Source organism: Glarea lozoyensis (assembly GCF_000409485.1).
Source record: "Glarea lozoyensis ATCC 20868 chromosome Unknown GLAREA6, whole genome shotgun sequence".
Taxonomy (NCBI): Eukaryota; Fungi; Ascomycota; class Leotiomycetes; order Helotiales; family Helotiaceae; genus Glarea; species Glarea lozoyensis.
This window is the reverse complement of record NW_007361001.1, coordinates 1,672,394-1,691,624: the sequence shown is the minus strand read 5'-3', so window position 1 is coordinate 1,691,624 and position 19,231 is coordinate 1,672,394. Positions and strand designations below refer to the sequence as shown.

The 19,231-nt window shown below is 46.7% G+C and overlaps 6 protein-coding genes across 6 annotated transcripts; 1 reads left to right on the top strand and 5 right to left on the bottom strand.

Moving 5' to 3' along the window:
• Window positions 1–1,241: 1,241 nt before the first annotated feature.
• GLAREA_02881 (uncharacterized protein) lies at window positions 1,242–2,536 on the bottom strand (the record flags this gene model as incomplete). Its single annotated transcript, XM_008087966.1, has 2 exons — window positions 1,242–2,465; window positions 2,513–2,536. 2 exons carry the CDS (start codon window positions 2,534–2,536, stop codon window positions 1,242–1,244), a joined length of 1,248 nt encoding a protein of 415 aa, XP_008086157.1.
• Window positions 2,537–8,706: 6,170 nt separating this feature from the next.
• GLAREA_02880 (S-adenosyl-L-methionine-dependent methyltransferase) lies at window positions 8,707–9,678 on the bottom strand (the record flags this gene model as incomplete). The annotated part of the gene is made up of 5 exons (XM_008087965.1): window positions 8,707–8,839; window positions 8,897–8,960; window positions 9,076–9,396; window positions 9,445–9,517; window positions 9,577–9,678. 5 exons carry the CDS (start codon window positions 9,676–9,678, stop codon window positions 8,707–8,709), a joined length of 693 nt encoding a protein of 230 aa, XP_008086156.1.
• Window positions 9,679–10,592: 914 nt separating this feature from the next.
• Window positions 10,593–11,787, bottom strand: GLAREA_02879 (uncharacterized protein; the record flags this gene model as incomplete). Its single annotated transcript, XM_008087964.1, has 3 exons — window positions 10,593–11,189; window positions 11,239–11,673; window positions 11,764–11,787. The coding sequence occupies 3 exons, from the start codon at window positions 11,785–11,787 to the stop codon at window positions 10,593–10,595; spliced, it is 1,056 nt and encodes a 351-aa protein (XP_008086155.1).
• A 292-nt stretch (window positions 11,788–12,079) lies between these two features.
• On the top strand, window positions 12,080–12,564 carry GLAREA_02878 (uncharacterized protein; the record flags this gene model as incomplete). The annotated part of the gene is made up of 3 exons (XM_008087963.1): window positions 12,080–12,091; window positions 12,138–12,365; window positions 12,421–12,564. The coding sequence occupies 3 exons, from the start codon at window positions 12,080–12,082 to the stop codon at window positions 12,562–12,564; spliced, it is 384 nt and encodes a 127-aa protein (XP_008086154.1).
• A 202-nt stretch (window positions 12,565–12,766) lies between these two features.
• On the bottom strand, window positions 12,767–13,869 carry GLAREA_02877 (Mitochondrial carrier; the record flags this gene model as incomplete). Its single annotated transcript, XM_008087962.1, has 4 exons — window positions 12,767–13,268; window positions 13,319–13,598; window positions 13,665–13,685; window positions 13,782–13,869. The coding sequence occupies 4 exons, from the start codon at window positions 13,867–13,869 to the stop codon at window positions 12,767–12,769; spliced, it is 891 nt and encodes a 296-aa protein (XP_008086153.1).
• Window positions 13,870–14,366: 497 nt separating this feature from the next.
• GLAREA_02876 (uncharacterized protein) lies at window positions 14,367–16,208 on the bottom strand (the record flags this gene model as incomplete). The annotated part of the gene is made up of 2 exons (XM_008087961.1): window positions 14,367–14,715; window positions 14,764–16,208. 2 exons carry the CDS (start codon window positions 16,206–16,208, stop codon window positions 14,367–14,369), a joined length of 1,794 nt encoding a protein of 597 aa, XP_008086152.1.
• Window positions 16,209–19,231: the final 3,023 nt, after the last annotated feature.

The following is a 19,231-nucleotide window of genomic DNA, read 5'->3' as shown; positions in this document are numbered from 1 at the left end:
ACCATAGACACAAAAGCGTTACGGCAAAGGAACCTGAACTCTCCTCCTCTCCCCCCCTCTCCCCCGTTAACCTCCATCCCTAAACCCAAATTCAAAACCACCCACTCAAACAACCCTCAGAAACCTAACCCATCAACCCCTCTCCCACTCTCCCACAATCCAAAAATCAATCACAACTATACCACCAATTCCCTCTCCACCACCGAATCCCTCATCCCCACGTCTCCAGAAACAAACAAACGAGTTGTGGTACTGGTCCTTTGGACTGCCGTAGAAAAGTGATTTAATTGATTTCGGGTTTGACGAGTGAGGTTTGCTAATTAGCTTGAGCGTGATTATCGCGAGTTGTATGGACATACTGCGTGTTGGGTTAGAGGCTTTTTGGTTCGAGCGTCGAGCTGGCGTCGAGCTGGCGTTGAGTTTGATGAGCTTGATTCCAGGATTTTCCTGATATGAATTTCGAATCCATTACTGCTACTGCGGTACGCGAGGCCTGTTCCATTCCAAAGACACGCGAACGTTTTCACGTGCCCGGAAAAGGCTCTCTATGCTGAGCTGAGTTATGAGGTATGAAATTGAATCGTGGGGACTAAGAGATATCACGCCACAAAAGTCAAGAGAAGACAATGAATTTGTTTCCAAAAGGATTTATTACTATATTATTTCTTCCGCTTGAACGTTATCAAGATGCATTGATATGTGTCAACGCCATCATCCCCTCGCTTTTCATCACAACTAAAAAGTTGCCATCATCATATCGTTGTATGTGTTTCCCGCTCCCACCATCAAGGCTGTCGAGCACCAGCACCTATCACCAGGCCAGTGAACCCGCACCAAAATATGTACGAATGAATGTCCCACTTCCTCCTAGCAGGAATGGACATAATGGTCGCCAACCACAGTGACGCCAAAACTAAGATTCGGTATCGAAATCAATCGCAAGTGGAGATTTGTGAAGAACCAAGAAAGAAAGAAAGACACACACAAGGAGAACCTGTTTCGCTTCTTAACAATACCGAAGCTAGACTGCCATTGAACTTGGAAGTTCAAGTGACAAGTCTGATGAGGTGTAGGTTGCATCCCTGAGGTAGAACAGAAAGCAAACCCCCAACTAGGTCTTTTGTGTCGCCTAGGCCGTTAAAAACACCAGAACCCAAACGCCGAACGACAACCATAACACATATGCTATGGGCCAATAAATAATGATACAAATAGGTATCTGAATAACTGGTATGAAACGACTACTGTGACGACTGCGAACCCATTGGATTGTTGTTCCAGTCATCAAAGTTTACGTAAGACTCCCAAGGATCACCAGGTGTCAGAACAGGTGTTTGACCGTTGCTTCCGGCATTGAGAGCATCATCAAAGAAGCTGTTGCTCTGCAAAAAGTCATTCTCGAGTGGAGGGTTAGCGTCCAGGTCTGAAGGAGCGAGCGTAGAGTGTAAACCACTTTGTGTTGGGTGGGTCTGATATTTGCCCAGGCCAGTACTTGACGCTTGCTGCTCGAAGCCGAAGAAGTTTGGAGTCACGGAAGTGTTGCCAACCATCATCATATTTGACATTTGGTCGTTAGGATTCATCGATGAACCTAGGAATCCTTGAGCATCGCCTGTCATAGCTGTGTTCATTGGGCCGTAATTCACACCTGTATTGGTTGGGAATGAGTTCATCTCGAAAGGCTGTTGCATCGAGAATGTGTTTTGTCCCTTTTGGATGTTTGATTGAGTGAAGGATCCTGGTGGGAAGGAAGGTCTCTCTTTTGGCGTCGTTGCCGTTGCCGATAGAGGCGATCTTGTCTCGACCGGAGACCTTGCAGCAGCAATGACAGGCAATGACTGTCTGCGCTCGGTATCGGTCACAATTGGTGATGGTCGAGCATTAGCTGACACATCGTGAATGTTGGCCAAAGTCGCCGACCGTTGATGCGACTGGGCGAGTTGATTGGCTTGCATTTGTTGTTGTTGCTGTTGTTGAGGTCGAGGAGGATATGGAGCCTGTCGGAAGCTTGGGCTCCGCATAGATGGACTAATAGGTGACTGGAGTTGTTGTTGTGCTTGATGCGCAATCATCGGTGATGGGTACATGGAGTTTCCGAACTGTGGCATACCGCCATTCTGCTGCTGTTGTTGAGCGTAGGAATTGAACACGGCCTGTTCGACGGCAGCTCTCATGGAGATGTTTGTCGTGAGATACGCAGACAACTTTCTGTTGAAGTCCGCAGAAGGTGTCTGTAGATGGGCGGTGAGTCGTCGATACTGGCCCGGAAGGTCATCATCCTCCTCCTCGTACATCTCCTCGTTGACTACATCCTGCTCAGTCACACGTAATGAGCGACCTGTTCGTCTTTTGTGGATCTCAGAAGCTCTCCGAGCGGACTCGACACGAGCCTCCAAACTACGGTCACTTCGTCTCGACGCGGCAATATATGCACGCTCTTGGTTTTCTTCGTGGGTACGCTCGGTCTGGAACAGTTAGATTGCTTTCAGAGTAGCAGCAAATAAATGCATACCTTAATAGCTTTGGCGGGAGGCATGGTTCTCAACGGAGGCATCCTACGCTTGAGCGAAGGACTGAAAAGGTTTGTTGTGTATGAAGTGTCGTGGCTCAAGTTCATCCAGAACTTAAGTGGGAGATTTGCGGCACGGCTTTGACGATGCAAAAGTCACGGTAGGGAACGTCTCCGCTTTGCACGGGAAAGGCTGTGGTTAAGAGTGAATTGGTGGCCGGCGAGTGAATCTGCGGACCAAGAACCGTCGAGGTGCCGATTGGGAGTTTGAGGAATGGGGCTGTGTTATTTGTGTTTTCGACTTCTTTGGCTTTCCAAGAGTCGATGGCAGAGGGATGGGGGATGGGCTCGGGATCGCGGGTTTCTGTGCAGAACTAGCGAGCAGGCCAGCCGAGGTATAGTGCTTTGGGTGAGAGTAACTGGTCTTGGTGAAGATACAAGAATAGTAGCTGGAGTTTGACGCAACTTAATTCAGATGAAATCGAGAATCAATGTCAGAGAAAGCTTTGCAAGAAGAGTAGGAATACCGATGGGGGGAGGGTGGGTTTTGAGGGGAAGAGCTCGTCCTAAACGTGCGCCGTACGGAGAGCTTTTGGCAGGAGGTTTTGGCGGTCGCTTTTGCTGGGAGGGGAGCGCAGGCAGGGCAAAGCCTGAGGGGGTGCTAGCAGGGAGCTGGGGTGGGTCAAAGGGTCGAAAGGGCAGCGGTGCACAGTACATCGGCCGAGGACGATAAGCGAGAGCGACTCGACCGCAGAATCTGGCTAGGACTGGAAGCACGGAGTTACGAGGACGGGAGTTTCTACCAATAGCAAGCTGGGTTAAGGGACGACGATATGTTATTGAAGCGCCATCTTGCTGTAGCAATCATGGCTGTTTTCTAATACAAATAATCCTGCTTGGGATCCTCTACTCTCCGTAGTTTGATACCGCTCCGGCCAACTCTTATGATTACGATGCAAAATCACCACCAGAAAAGTTACTACCAGCAAACTCACCACCAGCAACTCGCGAAAGATACACAACCAACCCTCCACGCCGCAACACCCTCCTCTCGCATCACTGGAACTGTTATCATCCCCAAACCTGCAGATTGCTCAATTAACCTTTTCCCGGAGAACCAGCCGCCCATTGAAGCTGGCTCAAACCGCTGCACCCCCACCCGTCTAGAGCTTGCCAGCGTCCTGGATCGGTCCTAGCCCCTTGCCTAGAGATGCTTTTGAGATTGTCGAGGTGATGGTGGATGAGGAGGCCGCATCTGCTGCACTATCGCATGTCCACCCACCACCAAGCTGCGACCACAGCGCAGCTTGGAAGAGAATCCCATGTTGGCTCCCGTCCTGCACATTGGCTACGGAGCAACAAGCGTCGAAAGGCGTGACGATCCAGGGAGAAAACGGATGTCCGCGTTCGCGTGTGAGGGACGGAGGGTAAAGCAGCATACCACCACGAGCACCAAACACTCACACGTCAAGTTCACTGCGCACCGCAAATACGAGCACGAGAACGAGTTTGGAACCCGTCTGAGCACGTCCAGTATCTCCTACGCAGCGCTAGCGATAAACTGCCACTACTCTGGGGTGCTTAGGTGCGACGGGATTTGCAACAAAGGAAAAGGCCAGCCAGCCAGCCAGCCAAGCCAGTGACGCTGTGCTTCCCGTTGTTCTCCAGATTTGAGATCTGTAGGGCACAGCACAGCGTGGCAAATCTCGAATTCGTATCGCCAAGCATCAGAGCTTCAAAGCTTCAGAGCTTCAGAGCTTCCCCGGAATACTTCAAACAATGAGCGTGAAGCCAAACCCTCGAACGTCCAACACCAGTATTTCCAATCCACACCAACCACACCTACCACACCTACCTCATAATTCACTCCTTTCGCGTTCGCGATCCTGCACCAACGCTTCAGCCCTTCCCTCCCGTCGAGATCGTCCATTGTTTGTCACCACCAAGCATTGTATCGTGCTAACGTACCGTATCTCAATATCATTGGGGGACACAAAATCCGAACAATCAACATGGCTGCACTGGGAACGTACTAGCGTCGATGGACTGTAGATTGCCGATGTTACTCACCAGGGGTGTGGGTGGATGTAATTCACGGCCGTGGATGGCCCTGCACGCCCTGGCGAATTCTTTTGTGATTGAATTCTGAGTGGATGTTTGAAGTGTCGCAAAGCATGGAGATGAAGGACCTTTTTTTCCGTTCCAATGAAGCCGCTGGGTACGGGCCGTCACGTTGACCACGGTCGCATCTGAGTTTTGAGCTGTGATGGGTGAAGCTGATCCCATCTCGAGTCCTCTCACCTCGATAACAGCATGGGCTGTTCGGACATAAGAGGGCATTTCCAACCGCCATGCTTATAGCCGCGGCTTGGGGGTTCCCCATCCAAAACGAGAGATCGACCGTCTGGAGCGCAAGGCAACGTCAGACCTGGAATTTGGAAGCAAAAACCAGGACCAGCTCGGAAGGGAGGAGGGAGGCGCCCAACGGCAGCCAGTGGCAGCGGGACCTTCCACCTGATATCACAGGCAGACACACGAATACGAGTCACGTGTCGCTCCATCTCTTCCCAGCTAGGACAGAAAGAGCCAACCATTTCCAAGTTTGGATACCTCCACGGCTTTTACCCAAGTCATTCCAGACCCAAACATCTTCTTTTCTGCTTTCGAGATGCCGTTCCTCTAACGCTGATGGCTTGCGCGATTTTCATTTTCAACGACAAGTATTCGGGTGACGTTGGGCGGAGCGATATCGTTGGAGTGCGAGTTTATACTCAAACTCAAGTGAGAATTAAAGATTCGTTCTACTCAAATCACAAGCACTCGCAAAGTTGTCCGAAAAGGGAAGTCGGAAGCCCTCTATAATATAATTAATATCGACATGCGGGGTTTCTTCTTTTTGTGCAACAGAACTACTGAGGCAACCAGGGTCAACTCCCTTGCCTACCGCAATGGGATTAGCTTCGATCTCGAAAACGCATCTTTTCCAACATGGCATTTTCAGATTTGCTGTGGGCGGGACACTGGGGCTTTGGCCGCTTGGGCCCCGCCAGATCTCGTCTATCATTCTTGGGGATTCGCTTTCGTGCTCGTTCTTCACTGGACCCGCGACGAGTGGCGTCATACCCTTTTTCTTCCGCTCATGTCCACACTCCGGAATCAGTCCGAACTATTCGCGGGACGACGAGATCCCACACGAAAGCTTTGTCACAACAACCGCGCGGGATCTGGCGTGTGGGTTTCTCTAAGTTCTCTGGTCTCTGGTCTCTGGTCCGTCTGCCTCTGCCGCCGCCACTCCATCATCTCGGCACCGAACGCGGAGGAATAAATATGCCGACTCCTCCTACTCCCTTCAACCGTGGGCGCGGTCTGCTATTTCCCGTCGCGCCCAAAACGTCACCCGTTTTCTAGAACAACGTGATCTTCTCCTCCCCTCTCCACCAACATCGTGCCTATTTGCAGCCTCGACCGATCGCGAGGCCCCTCGCGAGAAATAAAGCTATCGCCGATCTCGACATTATTCTTTTACATCATATCGTCTGATTTCCCATCTCATCAGATCGGTACCATTGCTTGGTTTTTGTTACTATTCCCAGTTATCTATTTTGGATCTCATGTTTTCGATCGCGACACCCTAGGCGGGGTCCAGATCTTTGTGCGACCTTCTGAGCATCCCCGCGTTTGTTCGAATGGGTTCTTCGCGTCTTGACCTTGAGCATATTTCATTGCTACGCTGTTGATCGTTTATTCTAGAAGAACTGTAACGACGATTTGCCTGGTTCTGTGCGATTCTTTTTCTTCGGAATACAGAACTGTTATCTTTCTGTGCTATTCGGTCCCACCATCAGAAATTGCTCACGTTTGGGTCAACATCCAAGTACAACCACCAGAAGCGTTCTGTGGCACGCAATTGAGGCGACAGCACTCCCCAAGAATGAGAATCAGGAATAAGCTCGATTTCAAGCTCGGCTTCAACATAGTCACTGTTCCTGAAAGTATCCTTGATTTGTTTAAACACTCTTTTTATTCTGCTCTTCTGCGAATTCAACGCTAATTCAATCTCCTACCTTGCGATGCCAATTGGGCAACATATTTAATCAATTTATCGCTATCTAAGCCCTCAAATTAAGAGCATCATGGCTTTCAGACATTGTTTACTGTTCGTCAAACATAGTATCCATGTTGTCAAGGACTGTCATATCGTTCAACTGAACAGTCGCAATATTTGCTTTGCTATTGGTAGTTACCATTGTCTCATGTTTCTTCCATTCCACACTTCGTCAACGTTACAGGGCGACGCTGTCGATAATAGGTTTTAACAAAAGGCGAGCACGACTTCCTTGACGTTGAATGTCGGATGATATTGCTACTATGATAAAGAAAAGCAACATGGAACAAGACTTTTTTCCGAATCACCAAAGTTTGAATGCTCAAGCATTGAGACTGTTTTGACCAGAGATGAAGCTATATTATCCTTCTACAAGAAAGTGTCGATGCCATGGTTACCTATGATCCATAGAGTCACTATTCGTCGCAAAATCTATCGTAGCTATACATGAGGCTGTCCAACCTCTAGATCCTTTCAAATTAAACACGAGTTCAACATTCTATATCACAGGATAAATTTGGCTATATAATGTACCAGGGTGTCTCTCTTCAGCGAAGTGTTCAAGGCCAGAAGTGTCTCGATTTCAGTCGACACAGGTTCTATTGCAGATAATCTAGCCACTTGTAATTCTAACTGCAGAGGTCGTTGGTTTGAACTGTTGTTATATCATGCCCATTTCAGACTTCGTCGGCGTTGTTCATACCTGTACGAATATACTATATATTTAAAGCTTAGACGATTTCAGCATTTATGTAAATCAACATAGTAATTATACTATATCTATAAGAAAACTTGTTTCAATTCTAGGTCTTAAGGAATTAAAGGTCTTAAATTCGTATTAAGTAGATCGTACTAAGCGGAAAGTAGATTGCTATTGTATAGTGAGAAAGAATATTTGTATCTTGAGGAATATATTTACTAGCAATGAACAGAATCACAGGTTTTATCCTTGGAATGGAATTATTCTACAAGTAAGTTTATCAGATTTCGGATTTTTGTACATCTCGAAGCACGTACTTACATCTTATTCCAGGAAGACCGAGTGGTTATCTATATGACTTGATTCAAGCACCCAACATTCTCTACGACGTGTGTTTACGAAATGGATTTATCCCAAGTGACGTCGTTTATAGTCGTAAAGTCTTACATTGTTATTCTACTTGAATCAAGCGCTGAATAATAACCTGTTATGAGAAGATAAGCTAGAGTTTTCCTTTCTCTCGCTCGCTAATAGAGGAAGAAGTTACTTTACACTTGCAGCTCACTATTTGGGAAGGAGCACTGTGTGCCGATCTTAAGCTTCCAGTCGTCCTTTCGACTCATGGTGACGGAGGACCAATCGCTTGAAAATGCTTAACTTACACGAAGTTCTCATGACTGCCATGTGAGGTAGGCTCTGGGTTTAATAGTATGAATCCGTCAGTAGAGTCTATTAGGGAACTTCACACTTCTGTAGAGATGCTGTTATCCTTTAATTTAACCTCCCGTGTAAGTTGCTCTGCCGTCTTCCTTCGCAGATCCGTAAAGTCAAAAACCTGTTTACCAATATAACCTACTCAAAGTTGAAATGTACAGCGACAACCCGAAATTCAAGTACTTTCAAACAATAAGAAATTCCTCACGCAAACGATTTGAACATCTTATAGATCCTAACTAATTTAAGAGATCTACCTCTTCGAATCGTTTTCATGGAGGTTAAATCGTTTCCTTGAGCCGGTTTCGTTTTATAAATGCTTGAAGCCTTGAACAGCTTAAGCGTTAAGGGAAGGGGTAAGAAATCTCCTATTGGGGCTAAGAGGATATCTCTAATTGTACCGTGAAGCTAGACTTGTTTCTTAAGCCAACAGTTTTAAATAAGAGGTTCTGAGTTATAAACTTTATGAGTCATAGTGGTTATAGATTTCCTACCCTATAATCCTAGTAAATAGCAAATCACAATACCCAGTCACTTATCAAGTACCTCGAACTTAATCGCCTCGATAAACAGACACCCTCCCCTGCGCATGCCTGCGATTTAAACCCAAAAAATCCAGTTCATAAATTTCAAGACCATTCTCCTCAACTCCCATAAAGCCCAAACCATACATACAAATCAAACAGGCGCATCAGTCAACGGCACATATCGAACGCCCATACTCCTCTTCTTCGTCACCTTGCCCTCTTTATCTTTATCTACGATCCAGATGTACTGGTCTCCTCGGGAGTCTTCTACGGGGATGAAAATCCTGGGGTCGGGGTTAGTTTGTTGCGTTTAATGAAGAGGAGAGAAGTAGAGAACATACCGTCCCGGCGCTTTCAATTGCTCGATTAATTCTTCGTGTAATTCTACGGCTGCGGCTCCGACGTCTGGGATAAGTCAGTATACCCTTTTCACATCACTCACACATGACTCCTCATCTCAGATCAAAACACCCTCAACCCACCACCTCCAAAGCCTCAAACAAGAAAAAACTCCACTCACGAATACCATCCCACCCCTCCCCATCTCCCCCTCCCTTCCCCTTCCAACCCCTCCGCCCATCCCCCCTAACAAACTCCACCCCCCCTCCCTCCAAGTACGCTTTCCCCCTCTCACCCTTCCGTATATTCCCCTCCCCAAGCTCCCTCAACGCCTCAATATGTTCCAACCCCACCACCTTCCCCTTTCCGTCCGCACAAACCAGCTCCGCAAACACAGCCGTCAGATACCCGCTCCCGGAGCCTATATCCAGGACTCTTGCGCCGGGGTACAGGAAGGGGAGGAGGGCCGAGGCGGCGGAGGCGTGCATGTGTGGTGCTGATACTGTATCATGTTAGCGTAGGTGTTGATAGGGGAGGGAGGGTAGCGTACTAGTAGCAGCGTGGCCAATGGGTTGAGGGGAATCTGTGTAGGGCGATGTCGGGGCGTAGTGGGCGCGGTCGACCTAAGATGTCTTATGTTAGCTATGAGGAGGAAAGGGAGGGGAAGGAAGAGGGGAGGTACATTGAGCATTGCGTCTCGGATCCGGGGTTCGGTGATGAGGTTGTTGTTGTAGAGGTTTGTTATTAACTCGGTGTTTGTTTCGCCGCTGCATTGCCATGCCATTTTGGAATAGGATTGGGAGAGGAGGCGACGCGTTGAGCGCGCGAGGAGGGGGAGGAGGGGAGGCAGATTGAATGGATGTGGATGTGGATGGTTTTGGTTGTGAAAGTTCGGAGATTGAAGTTGCACGGATAGGTAGGTAGGTAGAGAAGTGAGGTTGTAGATGTATGTTGGAGCTCTGGTGGGGTAACTTTAATACCCCTCATTGATGAGAACGAAGGGACAATTGGTCAGAGCGCGTACTCGGAGTGAAATGATAAATGATGCAAATTAATAAATCATTAAAACTCACAGTGTAATTGGATTTATATCGTTCAACATGATGTCAAGAAACCCAAATGCGGAGAGGAGGGGTTGACATATGCAGCCTTATGCTAGCGTGAATGGCAAGATAAGATTAGCTTCTTACACCACGCTCTCCATTCAGAATTCCTTAAAACAAAGAAAATAAACACTTTTTAGGATTGAAGGACTTGATATCCGTTAAATATCTACTAGGTAAGTTCAAAGTGTTAGCTCGTCTCTTTAACAACTACCTTGTTCTATCGAATCTGTAACATTTCCAAGTGAAGATGTGACCGAGATAAAATCTCGGATGCACCATTCAAATAATTGGGTTGATATCCGATGAAAATACGAAGACTGGGACCTGCAAGAGTCTTGTTGACGCAAAAAATGGCCAAAAGCCTCACCGAATTTGCAGATAGAGACTTCTGACTAGCTCATTTTGTTCAAGTCCACTCAAAGTAATAACATAAATATACCCTAGGAAATTCCGTTTCTCGATTGTCTATCAAGTGATTGAGTGAGCCCACGTCCAATAACGCCCCGCTCCCAAATGTCAAATAACCGTACCCTTCGCCCACTCCTTCCTAATCCAAAACACAAAGAAACTCCTAGCTTCAAAGTTGTGGGTATTAAACAACAGTCTCAGCTTCCTCTCCAGTCGCGATAACAGGAACAGGCAAACCTCGATCTGGACTTTGCAGTACCAATTGCTCATGCCTCCTCGCCCTTAAGAAATCGCTCACAGCTCTGATAAGAATGAACCATCCAACAACCATTAAAACATATGCTAACCATTCACTTCCTGCAACATCACCAATCCCTCCGGTAGAATCGGAATTATCCATTCCAGCTGTTCCGGCTTGTACTTGATTTGGGTCGAAGTCGTGACTGTTGGGGTCCGGGGGCGGTACGTAGGATGGATCCGAATTACCAGCAGGGGGAACGATAGAACCTGATCCTTTCATGTAGAAGCCATATTGTACCAACGTAATTCCCAAACCAGCACGAGATCCATTCTTGGCTGCGTGGGTGGTGTGTAACAGATATGTAAGGAGGAAGCCGACAAGTTGGAAAGACATGGAAATCATGCCATTCCATAGGAAGGAGAAGACAGATCCAACAGGGAGACCTTCGATATACACTTCATCAGGTCCTCCAAGTCCAGGAGCTAAGATTGTTGTTTCCCAATATGGAGGTGCTGCATCTGCTGCGGCTTGTTCGTATGTCTAATTATCTTAGCGTTGTTTACAATCCCGATTATCTTGAAAAACTTACAGGTGGATGTTCCTCCTTTTCGGCGCCCCTTTCAGGTTTCGCACTCAGGTTCGCAAATACACCATCAGATCCTGAACCTCCTCCATAAACTCTTCCACTTGGCCGTGGTGGTACAAAGGCGGGGATATGGGTATCGCGACGTTCTATCACAGGTGGTCGAGTCGTCGATGTCGACTCGGTGGTTGTTTGTTCGGCGGAAGATGTCGATGGGGTCCCTCTCATGAGTCTCTGTCTATCATCGCCATCATTATCCTCATCACTGTCCGATCCATCTGCATCGAATGTATCCGCAAGATTCTGATTTACGGACGTATGGGGACTATGAGATATGCGTCCGGAGCTGGGTGAGGCGTCTCTGGATCGAAAAGAGGGAGGAGGGGATTGCGGAACTTGAGCTTGAGGGCTCGTCGGGGTATCGTCGTCGTTGGCAGATACCTATGTTGTCTGTTAGCATTGAAGGCATTCATGGGATTGCGAGGCTTGGCTCGCCACGCAATCAGATGGAAAGGTTGAAAGGCGACGTACCCGTTCGTATCTTTGTGAGCTCATCGTAAAATCAAAGTGAAGAGACAAAAGGAATAGAGAATAGAGGCTCTAACTCAGGATGAGCCTGGGTGATAACGAAGGAGATGAAATGGGTGTTGTGAGAAGTAGATGCCAACTCCTGAGTCGTCGCAGAGTTGCTAATCACACGGTCAACCTTGGAAGGCGGTTGGCGCAGCCGGACCGGTCATTTGGTTGTTCCGAATATGCACATGCGACTAACCCACGTCAAGACTTGTCAGGGTCATTACGAACTTTTGTTATTCATGACCACGAACTGCTTTACATCCACGTAATAATGTCCCAATCAGTAAGTTTATATCATTTGAGAGCAAACATTGGCTAATTATAAACAGGTTGTTTACAAACATTATCTTCGCGCGCTCTCGAAATGGCCGAAAGATGCTTTGCGACCCGAATGTAGATTCGAAGATGTGATGCAGAAGCGAATTGAACGGAAATTCAACCCTTCAAAGAATGTGCCAGATGGCAAGCCGGCGGGAGCAGTAACGATAAATGAGAAGGCGGAAATGGATCAAGTCAATGCGATATATTCTCTGATCAACAATAGGTATACAAAGCAGGTATGGATTGCTGAGGCCAGGGAAGGTTTCTGGTACTGTACTGATGATTCAACAGTATCCGTTGGGTTCTTCATTCATGAAACCAACAAGCAACCCAACACACTACAAGGACCTTGTAAGGGAATTAGAGGAGGCGCCAAATCGGTCCTGGTTTAGTAGTATGTTGAATAAGTGGAAGGGATCGTTACGCTTAAGTTGAAGGGATTGTGTCATGATTGTACAATTACGCTGTAACATTGTTTGTGCATATACTGGAGTTATGGGGTTTGCATTGGAAGGTGCATGTTGTATTACAGCGCAAGGAAGAAGAATGTTCAAATCGATAACTTGATCTATCAACGCCATAAACTCCATGCTTGAGCCCTTCAAATTCTTACAAGATATTTCCGGATTTAGACGATTTATATGTACCTCTTTTCCGGATCCAGCCTATCCATAAGATCAATACTCTTCTCGTACATTGTAAAGACGATACCTCCACTCAGCATCAACCGAACCAATCTAGGAAGTGCCCCACTCCAGAAAGTCAAGATCCCCTCATTCTTTGCAATCAGAGCAGCACAAGCGAAACTGTTTTTGTATAGACTTCTTGCCTCAATACTTTGCATTCTCGTCTTAACCGTATCGAGGGGTTGTGTGACGTAGACGGTAATAAGTCCAGCAATACCACCAATTCCAAACGTGGATATAGCTCCCAACTTTTCTCCTGGGGCTGTATATGATTGTGCCAATTGACGAAGGAATGTATATGATCCGAATCGAACGGCGCTATTTGCAGCTTGTCGAGCAGTTGTGGGAACGAAGCCTTGGAAGAATCCCCGAATTCCTCGTTCTCGTGCTATTATGGGTACGGCATGAAGAAACCCTCGCAATCGTGGGTTCGCGCTTTTCCGATCATCAATTCTAACACATCAATTAGCTTTACCTAGGCCAATTGCATTCATCAATCTTACAATGTAGTCTTGATACTCTCAAAGGGTGTGACAGCGAGCAAAGACTCCGTAAATCCAGCTCCAAACCCCGCAATGACAGTTCTAGGTCCAGATATATTCCCATTCTCATCCTGTAACATCGACTTGTATTGATCAAACGCCACGAACCGGATTCCGGCTTTCAACGAGTTTCCAATAATAAGCGTTGTACATCCTGCATACCATGCTTTCCCAAACGGCGGCCATGGGAGCTTCGCGGAGTCTGCTAATCTGCGATTCAATTGTGTTCTTGTCTTTGCGACTGCGATGGTTTGTTAGTGGCGGTAGTCTGCTTGAAGGCCTAATAGACATGGAATAGCTGACGTACACTCGGCTGGGTATGTTATAGCTATATCATTATGTTAGCAAAGACTTGGGATGATACGTGATAGCTCATGGCGGCCTGTAGCTACCAGCTTGATCGTATGGGGTGTTTATCCCTTACCTATTTCTACAGCTCCAGCAGTAGATCCAGCGATAATGGAACGTAGCGCACTAGGGCGCTCCCTCTTTTTCTCTTGTTGTGTGGCCATTTTCGTATACCGAACGTTTGCTCAAAAATTGTAGATCGTGATTCAGAATACTCGGCTTAAGGGCATCGCCGCTTTTAGTCGAAATCCATCTATCAAGGTATGTTGTATTTCGATCATGCCAAACAGAAGACTAAACCCTTCTACTTGTTTGAGTTAAATAAAAACTTCAGTCTTCTATTACATCTGACGTTTGCGTCTTCCTCGAATTTCTATGCTGAGCTTGTCGTTCTTTCTATGCGCACAGTAGCAATGTCAATCTTTCGAGGCACCCAGACCATTTTCTATATGGAAAATTGTAATATTATCTTGTAATCTACAGATAGACCCAACGCCATGCAGTTTGGAGGTTAAATATTGTACACTCAAGTACCGTTCAGAACATTGATCAGGTCAACTAAAGTCCCTGGCAATGCCTCAAAGAACGCCGCCCCGTTTTATGACAGTAACAGCCAAATTGACTCCAATAATACAAACCAGTTCTTCACAAATCTCCTACTCTACTGGTTGAAGACCATAGGGGTATTGCCCATATTAGCTGCGCTAGCAAGTTGGGCCATGCCATTGTAACCAGCGGGCGCAGGGGTCATGGTTCCCATCTTTTCACGATCAAGCTTCTCTTGCTCCATACGCTGGCGATCTGCTTTAGTAATTCGAGGTTTACGGGTCGTTGAACCCCCACGAGATCCAGGTCCTGACAAAGGAAGTCCAGTCTTAGCATTAATTCCAACACCGCCCGCGGCAGCGTTGGCAGCAGATGCAGCAGCAGCAGCACTGGCACCACGACTGAGTCCTCCTCGGCCACCTCTTGAGCCACGTCCACGCCCACGTTTTGGTGCACCATCGGCTCTGAATAGAAGTTAGCAATATGTCAAAATACAGATTCCTTGTGCATACCTTAGGTCTAATGCAGGCTTCTCGCCTTCTGGGACAAGTGGTCCCGAATAAACGAAGAAACCACCGTCCGCTGCGGCAGCTTGTTCTTCCCAAAGCAGCTCTGAGTCGTCAACAAATCCATCGTCCTTGTCGTAATCATCCTCCTTCATCTTTCTTTTACGGACGACTTTCTTAACTCCGCTATCCGTGCCAGCTCGACCATCACTCATACCACCCATTTCAACGTTACTCCCTTCACCTTCAGAGTCGAGTGACATGTCATCACCACTGTCTCGGCTGGAGCCATTTCGCTCCAGAGCGGCACCCGCTGCAGCAACACGGGCAAGGCGATCCCGCTGAGCAGCAAGACGAGGGTGAAGTGCGTCCCAACCATAACGCTCTTCTGCCATCCGCGTGAAATTTATGACTTTGTTAGATTCTCCATTCATAGGAATGTGTAGGACGACAGTAGGAGCACGAAACTCGGTACCACCATCTGTAGGGCCGCCACCAATCCCACCAAGCTGCATCAGGCCTGATCCAGGAAGTGGAGGTGGAGGGGGATATACATCTTTGGCTTCCTTGAGCTTCGGCGGCTTGGGCGAAGCTGCCGTTGATGACGTTGCAGTACTACCATGACCTAACGAGGCTCTCTTCACCATGGGGGTGGGACCAGGTACCATAGTATCAGATTTCCTTGAAACAAGTGTTGGAGGTTGTGGGTGAGGTTGAGATGGTGATTCAATGACAGCAGAAGGTGCAAGTCTGTTTGCTGTAGGTGACGGTTGCGCTTCTTGGTGCAACCTGGCCGCTTGCTGTTGGTTGAAGAATGACTGGCTTGCAATAGATGGTGAGTGTCCAGGAGGATCTACCAAAGAAGAGATTGATGGTGATTTTTGAGCGTTATGGTGTTGAGGAGAAACCTGTGAGCTGAAAGGGTTGTGGCTCACGACTGTCTCCCTTACTGGATCATAATTAGATCGGATAGGATCATAATTTTGACCAGATGAACGTGGTGCTTGATAAGGTGGGGCATGCTGTTGCTGCTGAGCCGTAGGATCGAAAAAGCTAGCATTATTGGGAACCGTTGAAGTTACTACTTCGCTCTTCCCACCGTCGGTGAAGAAGGACCCTGAGGGCAAAGACGAGCGAGCTTCAGGAGCTGGGGTTGCTCCACTCTTCCGCTTGCGTTGCACGGGGGGTGCATCGGGATCCTTGGGCCGTCTCGGCTTTCGTTGTTTAGGGGGAGGAGAATTTGGGCCAGGAACATAATTTCGTGGTTTTCTTCCCGGCTTCCTTCTGGCCTTGACGGCGGGTTCTGATGTGGTTGTACTGTTGGAGGCATTAATACCTAGTGGGGCGATATGGACGCTAGCACTCGCATGGCGAAGCGGCTCAGGCGAGGGAGAGTGTGGTGGTGAGGATAGAGAATCGTCAGATACCGCGCCCGGAGCATTGGAGGCCATGTCGAAACAATGTGCAGCGCACGATTGCTAGTAGTTGTGGTGTGTTTTTAACTTATACACCTAATGTCCCAAAAGGGGGTGGGTGCAGAGGTTCGTACGTTGTGAATCTGAAACGCGTGACTTGATAAACGACTTGCGAATGGCTTCGTTTTGCAAAAAAGGACACGCAGGACGACGAGGAACACGCAAATGCGGTTGCGGCGGCTCACGGGTAGGCCAGGGGCCCTCCGAACTCGAGGAAAAGGTAAGTGGGAGCGGTGCGCACGTTTTGACCGAAAGACGGGTCGCGATTGATGATATTAAAGTGGTAGTTGATAAAAAACCATCATGAAAAAGGGAGGGAACGACGGGGTCGAAAGAGGAGAGCGGATGATGTTGGATTAAAAGAGTCTGCGCCTAATAAGTAGGGTGAGTTTTGGCGATTTTTCTGCGATATATCCGTGCTGGGAACCACAGAATTGAGCTAATCTGAGATGCCCTGCTTGGAACGAGCCTGCCTTTGCCTGCCGTACTCAGACTGACAATAAGGGGACAAGGATACGGGGCGACTGCCAAAGTTCCGGCTGTTGCATTTACTTGCGGCCAATCAGCTTGGCTATTGGCGTTAGGTGGATTTAGACTATGTGATATTGACAGCCGAGACGATATGGGGATGCGTATGGCGCTAGTAATTGCTCTTCACCGTTGGCTGAATCATTGATATCTTTTTATATGCTCTATTATGCTTAGATTAATCACTACACGGAATTTCCTAGAAATTGTGTAAGATTCCCCATTGAGACACTGCTCTGCTCGTTGGCTTGGAATGGCGACGGAGCGCCACATGCGTTTCTGATCTTCCCAAGGTTCAACCCAACCCCTGTCTCCAACATGCACAACTCATGAATCTGCGTAACAGGTCCTCGTACAATCATTTCTTGACGCCTTGCGAGTCATAAGAATTCACCTAGCATTCGGATACTTGATGAAGTAGTACTTTCTACTGGTGGGACAACCAAAAGACGTTCAAGGTTTGTTAGCGTCTAGTTGACATCGCATTGCACCAAGCTGACCAGCTGACCACTCACATCGTGCTAGGCTTGGTTTTAAGGAGTATTCCAACTTCCTGCGGCCTATTCAAAGTCCTTTTTCGTTTCATTGGGAATGGGACAGATGCACAAGCCTATTCATAGCTCCATTCTTTTCTTCTTCATCGGGTATTTGTCCGCTTATGTGTAACCAACAAGCCAACACTCGGAAAACGTAAGGGCATAAAACCAAACCAACCGTAGACGATAAACAAAAGTTTCAAGCTTTACGTGCATTCCACCATGTTGTTTTCAGTATACAATAATCATGGATTGCCGTAAGTGTGGTGTAGTGCCAAATTTGTTTTCATTAGAGTCACTCGTTGCTAAGTGGGTGCCCGATTGTCCCGAGGTCTTATTTTGAAGACAATTTTGGGAGGGCTTTAGAACATACCAAAAAACTTTGCATATCCCTGCCAGCTCTTCTTTGTGTAAATTTAATCCTCAGGATTTGTAATGCATCTGTTGTTCACAAGCTTGGCAGAACTAGGAATACTCACTTGAATCTTACACTGGTGCATACCTCCATGATATGTTTTCCACGAATCTCACTGTGATTGTTCCGAGTTGATCTCACATTAATATTGCAATCGTGTGCGCTCTCTTATTATGCTCGAACAAAGACATGAAACAGTGGGGGCAGTAATGACGATAAGTGGTCAATAATTCTATCTGTCTTTCAACCGTTCTTGCTTTTTCGTAAGATCATTTATGTCTCGCCGCGTAGACAGTTTCGGTGCAATTACGTTCCAATCGTCCTTGCAAAAATGAACATTTGAATTTCCTATGTTTAAAAAACTAATGTAAGAACTAGTTTCATTTAGTAAAGATATTTTCCAGAAGATTCATCGCCGTTTTCGAGGCCATTCTCGGAGATGTTGTAATGAACGTAAACACTGTCTTAGCAGAGCTATGCAACAGAGCCAGAGTATGGATTTGTTTTTTCCTCATCAAACTTCGGATGAGTAACAATCACTTCACCTTATCGATTGTCTTAACATTCATGATCCAATAACTTGATGATCAGAGATTACAAGGAGTTTTCATTTTATTTCAAGCGCAGCTGCGCTAATATATAAGTTAAATTTGCTACATTTGAAGAAGCAAAGGTGCTTGAGATTCTGATAGGAATAATCTCTCTGAGGTCGTATTTTGCAAATGTACTCTTAGTGTTATTTGGAGGAAAGTCCATATGCGAAGTCATCTCAGAAGAAGCACCAATGACTACATATCACCGGCCAACTTTCTATTGACAATAGAGAGGAACAATTATCTTGCCGATTTACAGAACGATAGAACCAATCTCGTCATCATCACTTGACAAAACAAAATCCAGTAGGCTTTACGATGTCCTCCCATTCAGCAGAAATGCGATGTCATTCTGTATCTATGATTTGGACAAATATCGATTCTGGCAAATCCTCAATACCTAGTGTTTTCCACTGTAAATGAAGTCTGGATATTGATTACAAAAAACCAAAAAATGTTCCTTCAATTTCGTTTCCAGAATAATTCGGCAGACAATGGCCTATCTTAGTGATCCGATATCAAACAACTGAAAAATCGTGTTCACTACTTCAAAAGCTATTGCTTCTCCCGCCGGGGAGACGCACGAATGTAGGATGATACATTCGATAAGGGACAGAAAATCGAGTCTAGAGCTGGGAAGATTTGAAGAAATAGGCCTTGCATAACCAATAATGTATACTATGCTATATTCATGAGCGGTATCATGATAAAGAAAATGATAATATTGATCACAATACACATCCGTAAATTCCAACTCTTCTTGATAGATACTAATCACTTTTTGTTTTCTCGTGCGATCGAATACATTAGTAGATTAATGCAGTGAGATTCTCTTCATGGTTAACGAATATTAAACGACTTGTTGAGAACTAATTTTACAAGATACTTTGAAAAATTACCCCCGTAAGCAAGTACAAAGTACTTCGT